This window comes from Falco rusticolus, chromosome 5 (genome assembly GCF_015220075.1).
Source record: "Falco rusticolus isolate bFalRus1 chromosome 5, bFalRus1.pri, whole genome shotgun sequence".
Taxonomy (NCBI): Eukaryota; Metazoa; Chordata; class Aves; order Falconiformes; family Falconidae; genus Falco; species Falco rusticolus.
The window spans coordinates 21651787-21659752 of NC_051191.1; the positions used below are offsets into that span (position 1 = coordinate 21651787).

The 7966-nt window shown below is 53.2% G+C and overlaps 1 protein-coding gene across 1 annotated transcript; it reads right to left on the bottom strand.

The window, feature by feature from the left end:
* Positions 1-7078: 7078 nt before the first annotated feature.
* On the bottom strand, positions 7079-7694 carry LOC119148871 (calmodulin, striated muscle). The gene has a single exon (XM_037389497.1). It carries the CDS (start codon positions 7556-7558, stop codon positions 7109-7111), a length of 450 nt encoding a protein of 149 aa, XP_037245394.1. The 5' UTR covers positions 7559-7694; the 3' UTR covers positions 7079-7108.
* Positions 7695-7966: the final 272 nt, after the last annotated feature.

The window sequence follows — 7966 nt, forward strand, 5'->3', positions numbered from 1 at the left end:
CTGGAGCACCTCTCCTAGGACAACAGGCAGAGAGAGCTGGGGCTGTTCAGCCTGGAGCAGAGAAGGCTCCAGAGAGACCTTATAGCACCTTCCAGTACCTAAAGGGGGCCTGTAAGAAAGATGGGGACAGACTTTCCAGTAGGGCCTGTAGCAATAAGACGAGGAGGAATGGCATTAAGCTAAGAGAGGGTAAATTTAGATATTAGGAAGAAATTCTTTACTGTGAGGGTGGCGAGGTACTGGCACAGGTTGCCCGGAGAAGCTGTGGCTGCCCCATCCCTGGGGGTGCTCAAGGCCAGGCTGGACGGGGCTGGGAGCAACCTGGGCTGGTGGAAGGTGTCCCTGCTCCTGGCAGGGGAGTTGGAACTAGATGGTCTTTAAGGTCCCTTCCAACCCAAACCATTCTGTGATTCTGTAAAGAAGGCTTGTTTTTCTAGTGATCACAGGCTTTTAGGGGCATGCTGTCTGAGATTTTGAGAGGACACTGAAACAATGAAAAACAAGCCCCGCCATGCCCCCAAGAAGTTTTAGTCCTTGTTTCCCAGGAATGCTTCCCACATGTTGCTGAAACCTGGGAAGAGGGGCTGGGACTGAGGGATAGCTCTTCACCCTGGGCAGCTTGAAAATGGGCTGGGGGAAATCCTGAATCCTGGAAGAAAATGGAGGCTGGAAACAAAATCCCAAAGAAATTTGGAGGTGTTTGGATAGAAAGGGACAGTCCCTCTCTTCCCTAAGAGATGATCTCCAGCCAGCCTGCTTACTGAGTCCTTCTTGTGGGTTGGAGCAGCTGGTTGAGGTGGGGAAAAGGTACTTGTGTGTTCTGGGGAGGTGTTTTGGGCGGAATTGGCACCGATTTGCGATACAAGTGCGAAAAGCTTGTAAATCTGCAGGTTTTGTTGCCGCTGGGTTGCGGGGAGTGCTTCCCTGCACAGCACCGCTTGGCGGCGCTGCTCGCCCCAGCAGGAGCCGCGAAACCTCCCTGCAGGTGGGAAATGCTTAACCAGCTGGGTCTACACCAGCCACATTTTTGCAGGAGAAAGACAAATCCTGGAAAAATTTTGAAAAATCTGCTCCCTGAAACAAGCCCGGGCGGTTTTCCGTGGGCAGACGGCAAAGGCATCGTGGGTCGCCAAGATGATCAAGAGCCAAGATGCTCTTTTATTCCTGCAAAGCTCTTAAATCTGCAAACTTGGGCCCCATTCCACCTGTATTTGTTGGGTTCCCCCCACCCTTTTCCTGAGTAAAAATGGATAGTGATAAATGAACAACAAATCGCCTCCAGCTGACTCAGTTCCTACCTCCAGGCTTCAGTTCTCCTCATCACAAAAAGCTTTTTCGTATTCCCCAGATCTGTCAGTAAAAAAAAAAAAAAACCCTCTGATTTTGGCTCAGGGGTGTGTGCGTTTTTAAGGAGAAAAACAGTAATTGAGGGAAAGACCTGCAAACCCAGCTCAGCTGGGGGAAAGGAGGGGCACAGGGCAGGTTGTGCCTCCCTGGATGGGATGAAAATAGGGCAAGAAATTGAGATGGAGGTGCTGCACAGCTGTTGTTTCTTCCTTTCAGCTTTGCCTGGGCTCTTTTTTTTTTTCTTAATCGCTTCTTGTGAGGGCTGATTTGGGGCTAGTATGGACCAAAGTGGGAAATGAAGGTGTTCTTTTTTAAGCTATAAAGAGGGGAAGGTGCTGAGCTCTAAAGCTGTGAAGACTGGGGATGTGTTTTTTTAACTGTTTGTTCATTGCTGGGGGTGATTTATAGAGCTACAGAACCATCCTTCTGCCTATCCTGGCGGTAGAAAAGAAGCAGAAGGCCCCAAAATCTCCAGCTGGGATACGGTGGGTTGTGATTACGTGGGGCTGCCGGCACGCTGGCCAGCGGGGCCGCGTGCGTGGTGGCTGAGGTCATGGCGCTATTAATTTCCCATTAAAACAGGGCTCCTGTGCTGCAGGGATGGAAAATGAAGCAGCTCTGATCACAGCCACTGCAGTTAACCCTTGCAGGGCTGCATGACTTTTTGGGTAGAGAGAGCCAAATCCCATGGTGCCAGTGGTAGACTACATCCCTTGAAGGTTGATGGTCACCACTTTGGCCACCCTATGGCTGCTGCAGGTCCTCACTGGATTCCTGGGGGACTCAGGGTCCCTTCAGACATCCAGGAAACCCTCCTGGCGCCTGCAAAGACCTTGTCTGATTTAATCCCCTGCCAGCTGGCTGGGATGGAGCCACATCTGCCCACTCTGCAATGCTGGAAACCCAGCCATCGTCGAGTGCCCAGGGGCTGGCGCTGGTTGCATTTCACACTCAAAACACTCCCAGGCTGAGACCAGGGGCTTATTTTGGTAACTTGAACTTGGGAAACTCCTCAGCAGTGGAAGGGAGGAGAGGAGCTTTGTGAAATGCAGTGGCAGCTGGGGACTCCCTGCGTCCTTGTGAGGAGTCCTGAGCATCTTCACAAAAGTCTTGGGGCTTTACGTTGAGCCTTGGAATGCTGGGGGAAGGAGATGGAGGGGCTGGGGAGGTCTCCCCCTCCTTGCAGTGGGGCACAGGGCATCTTCGCTCACCTCATGCCCCAACAAATACCTGGCATACCATGGGGTCCCCTGTCCTGGTCATACTTGTCCCCATCTTCTGGTGGTTCTGGTCCCCTCTTCTTGTCCCACTTGTCTCCTGGTCCCACCAGTCCCTTCTCCTGGTCCAACTTGTTTCCTTCTCTTGGTTCCACTTGCCCTTGTCTCCACATCCCACTTTCTTTCTCCTGGTCACACTTGTCCCCATCTCCTGGTCCTGTTTGTTCTGTCTTTTGGTTGCATTTTCCCCCTTTTCTGGTTCTTCTTGTCCTCAGCTCCTGGTCTGATTTGTTTCCCTCTCCTGATCCTGTTGCTCTCCTGGTACCACTTGTCCCCTCTCCTTGTCCTACTTGCAGATTTGGTGCAGATCCCATGGGATTCAGTGCAGAATTATGGGGCCAGAGCCTCTCCCCACTTTTATTTCACTAATTCCCACATGCATTTCACTAATGCAGCCCCCCAAGCCCCCTCACTGGATGCCCTGGAAGGTGCAGCCAGGAGGCTGATGCCATTTTGGCCAGTCTGTGAGCTGAGTCCAAGGAAACTTATGTCATGCAAAGCAGCTCCATGCCTTGCATGCTGTTGGGCATCTGCATCATGGTGGTACCCAGAGTGAGACAGAGGGGCTAATGCCGCCCCCCCCCCCCCCAAAAAAAAAGGGGGGGATAAACCCAACTGCTCCAGTCCCCAAAATCAGGCACTTTGCCCCAAAACAATGCACCATCTGGTGCAACCTTGGGCTCAGCACTGGATCTGGCACCAAACTGCTCCATTCAGAATCATCATGGACATCCCCAGGCACCATTGCCCATAACGTCCCATGCCCAATGCCTGGCGGTCATGGGGCAATTTGCGTTGTTTTGTTTTAATTTCTCCCACAGACAGTAATTTCTCCTTTCACAAATAACCTGAAATTGGAAAATCAGTGAGAAAAAAGCACTTTAAAATAGATTAAAAAACACCCCTGAGAAATGCAACAGTTTTCCACCAATCTAAATAACAGAAAGGCATATTTGCAAAGCAGTTTTTGGCCTTTGTTTAGTTATTTATTCCCCTGTACAGAACCTGGCTTGCTGCAGCCCAACCAAGCTCTCCTCTGCAGCATCCCCTAGCCCCTCGGCCCACCAACCGGGATCAACCCCACTTCAGAAATCCTTTATTCCCCATTTTTTTTATGGCAGCCGGGTGTTGAGGGGCCTCCTCTTCCCACAGGCAGGAACATTTCCCAGGCAACACGTCATGTTTGCTTAAGGGCACAGTTATTGCTGGGAGGAGGCAGGGAACCACGGTCCTTGGGGTGTGGGGGGAGGGGGGGGCAGGCAGGGAGCTGCAGGATGGGGATAAAAGTGGGGGAAATGGGGAAAAAACCCTGCCCTTCTTTTCAGTGTCCTTTGGGAGGGCTCAGAAAAGCTCCTTGGTCCTTCTTGGGGGGTCTCAGCATTGTTTCCCCAATGTTTAATTAATGTGTTTTTAAAGCTCGGTTGTTGAAATGTTATTAAAATGTCTTGTTTTGCTAAAATAAAAGGGAATGGGGAAAAGTTGTGACTGATTCAGCAGCAGTGTAGCAGAAGCATCTCCAGTCCCCCATGGTGTGTGATGCTGGGGGGTTCATGAGCTGCTTTTCTCCTAAAAAGCATCAGTTTAGAGAAAGCCTGTGCCCAGGTGAAGCAGAACTGTGAGCAGCGAAAGGGGAGCAATGCAGGGGTATGGCTGGGCCCCTGCCTTTGAGTGGTGCTGGAGCCCTTGGCTTTTTGGTTGGAAAGGCTGGAGGTGCCACATACGGAAAGGTGGTAGAAGACTGTTTGCCAGCAGTGGAGGTGGGATTAGCTGCTACAGTCTGGATCCAAGAGATCCCCACAAGTCCCATCCCAAGAGATACCCCAACACCCCATCTGGCAGGATCCTCCGTGTTCTATTCTACTTGATCCCCATGTCCCAGCCTAGATGAAACCTGATGTCCCTCTCCAGGTGATCCCCATTGTCCATTCTAAGTGATCTCTCTGCTACCCCATGTGGCCACGCCTCAGGTCCCATCTTAGATGACCTCCCAGATTCCATCCTCGGTGATCCCCCAGGTCCAATTACTCGAAGGATGCTCCAAGCCCCATCCTAAGTGATCCCCGGTGTGTCATCCCAGGTGACTACATCCCAGGTTCTGTTTTAGATAATCCCCCAGGTCTTATTCCAAGGAATCTCCCAGGACTCATCTGAGATAATCCCCCAATCCCCATCCTAGATGGTCCCCCATATTGCATGCCAGATGACCCCCCTCCAGGTCTCCTCTTAGCTGATACCCCAGGTCTTATCCCAGGGGATCCCCCAGGTCCTGACCTAGATGATCCCCCAGCACCCATCCCAGGTGACGCCTGCCCCAGGTCCCACCCTACAGTCTCCATCCCCAGGTGCAGGTGACCATCTTGACCAGGTTTTGGGGTGGAAATGGCCAGTCTCTCCATTACCACCCCATACCCCCACCTTCCACCCTGCATGGACCCCCCCAGCCTCCCAGGCACCGAGTACTCAGTCAATTAATTTAACCATTAACTAAAGCCTGCTTCAAACCGCCCTGTGAGTCATGGATCTGCCCCGTGTGGCAGGAGGCAATGTGTGAGTGCCAGGCTGGATCCTGCACACTCCATCAGCAATCTGGGCCTGGAAAACTGGATTTGGGAAGCGAAATCCCCTCCCCTGGAAATCCCGAAGCAAGCAGGACCCTCCCATCTGTCTGTCTGTCCATCCCAAGCAATGCCAGTGGAAACCTTCCCACCATGCTCCTGAGCATCAAAGCTGGGGAGAAACAGGCAAATCTCTCTAGTGCAAAAACACAAATACACGTTCTTCTCTGGGCTGGTGCCGCTGCTCATGGGGCTGCAGGGCTGGCGTTTCTGGCCAGGATTCAGCCTCCTGTTAAAGACCGTTGTTAAGAAAAACCAGCTTCGGGTAAGTGGCGTGAAAAAATACTCCGGTAATTAAACAACCCCAGAATAGAAGGAGAAAAGGTCAAGCCTAAAAATACAGGGTATGGTTTTGCACTGAAACATGGCATTAATAAATAATCATGTTTTCAGGAAAGTCTAATTTTAGCCACTCGGGTACAATAGCCTGGTGTGACCGCTTCACTGGTCTTGATTTTGCTGGGTTTGGGGCTTTTTTCTTGCTGGACTTTGCCCCACGCTCACCCCCCGCCGCGCTGCGGGCAGGTTGGGTGTGCAGGCAGGAGGGCAGCGTGGGGAGGGCACTGGGTGCTGGGCTGGGTGCTGTGCCTGGGGTGAAGCCAGCGTGGGCGCACTCAGCCCCGCCGGCTGGCATGCAGGCACCTGCCCAGTTTTCCCAGCACCGGGAAAACAACTGGGGTTGCCAAAGATCCTGGCCTCAGGGATGGGCTGGAGGTGGGAGCTGAAGTCCTCATGGTGGCTTGAACATACCTGGAACCATGATGTCCCCCATGAAACAGCTATGCCCCACTCACACCAGCTCCCCATTTGCTCATTAGTGACTGAGCATTAATAAGATTCATTACAATTAATTTTCCTTCAAATCCATCCATGTAGGGAAATCACCCCAGCTTGGGGTGGGAGGGCTGCTGCAATTGGGTTTCACCCTCTTTGTGGGGAAACTGAGTCATGGGGAGCATGACGGGGTGTATTACGGTCAGGAAAGGTGAATCTTGCTTTACTTATCTTTGGGATGGGGATTAAGGCCAAATCCAGCTGCCAACTCTCCTCTTACCTTGTGGGAGAGAAAAGGGCCCGCAATAATTGGGAGTGCAGACATCAGACCCCAAAAGCAATGGGGTTTTGGGGTGGGGATGGCCACAACCCAGGGTGCTGCAGCTGGAGGATGCCCAGCACCCACGAGGGGCATCTTTCCAGCTTGTAGGGGAAAAGGATGGGGGGGGGGAAGAGGATGTGGGCTTGACCCTGGCTGGGATGCACTGGTGTCAGTGACTTGAGGGAGATGTTTTTTAGCAGGGACCCCAAAGAGTAGCCGAATGAAGAACTGGCAGCCTCCAGGATGTGGGGGGACATTTCTTTATTGGACTTGTCACAGTGTTGGGGGATGCACGGTGGCCACCGGAACCTCTACGGACATGAGAGATGTGTCTCGTGGGGAGCACGGGGGAGGGACCCCCCATCTCCATCTGCACCCTGAGCCCCATCCTGCTAGGTGGGATGCCTGCATCCAATGCAGGTGCTGGCTGGTGACGCTCTGGCTGGCATAAAAGAGAATTTTCCAGCCCTGGATAGCAGAGAGAAGGTGATAGGGGGTGGAGGGGCTGGGAAGCCACCACAACCTCTGTTTCCTATGGAAAAAATGAAGTAAAAATTAAAAAAAACACCATGAACATCTATTTTTCCAACTGCCGGCATGAGTTGCCAGGCAGAAGGTGGTCAGGTAGGGGGAGATGCAAGATCTGGGCTGGCCATTGTAATGGGTGGGCTGGACCCCTTGGTTCAGGACTTTCCATGGGTGCTGGGTTGGGTGCAAAGCCGCATCTCAGAGAGTTACCTGTGGGATGGGATTGGAGGTGGGTGGTGAGGGGCTCACTTCTCCGTCATCATCCTCACAAACTCCTCGTAGTTGACCTGCCCATCGTTGTTGCAGTCAGCCTCCTTGATCATCTCGTCCACCTCCTCGTCCGTCAACTTCTCACCCAGGTTGGTCATGACATGCCGCAGCTCCGCCGCACTGATGTAGCCATTGCCATCCTTGTCAAAGACGCGGAAAGCCTCACGGATCTCCTCCTCGCTGTCTGTGTCCCTCATCTTCCTTGCCATCAACGAGAGGAATTCAGGGAAGTCAATGGTGCCGCTGCCATCAGCATCCACCTCCCCCACCATGTCCTGCAACTCTGCTTCGGTGGGGTTCTGCCCCAGCGAGCGCATGACGGTGCCCAACTCCTTTGTGGTAATGCAACCATCTCCATCCCGGTCAAAAAGGGAAAAAGCTTCCTTGAATTCGGCGATCTGCTCCTCCGACAGCCGCTCAGCCATGGCGCTCCCCGTTCGTAAGCGGCTCTGCTCCAGCACGCTGGGCGCCAGCGGGGAGGCGCAGATGGGGCCTCCTCCCTCCAGCCTGCCTCTCCCCGGATGAGGAGGAGGAGGAGGAGGAGGCAGGAGCTGGGGCACATGGGAGAGGCTGAACCATGGGGTCTGCAGGAAGGGTTCAGCTGGACCCCAGTGGAACAGGCAGAGGAATTTTGGAGTGCTGGAGCAGGGTGACCACCAGCCCCCTTGGCTACCCTGGCTGCCATCCCGCTTGCTCTGCTGGTGGCATTTCGCACAGCTGGCTCCTAACAAACCCCCTAATTAAAATATATGTGTTGTGGCTTGCAGCAAAGCGGTGGTTTCGGGGAGAGGCAGGGTGCTTGTGGTATGGGGTGTGTGTGTGTGTGATACACA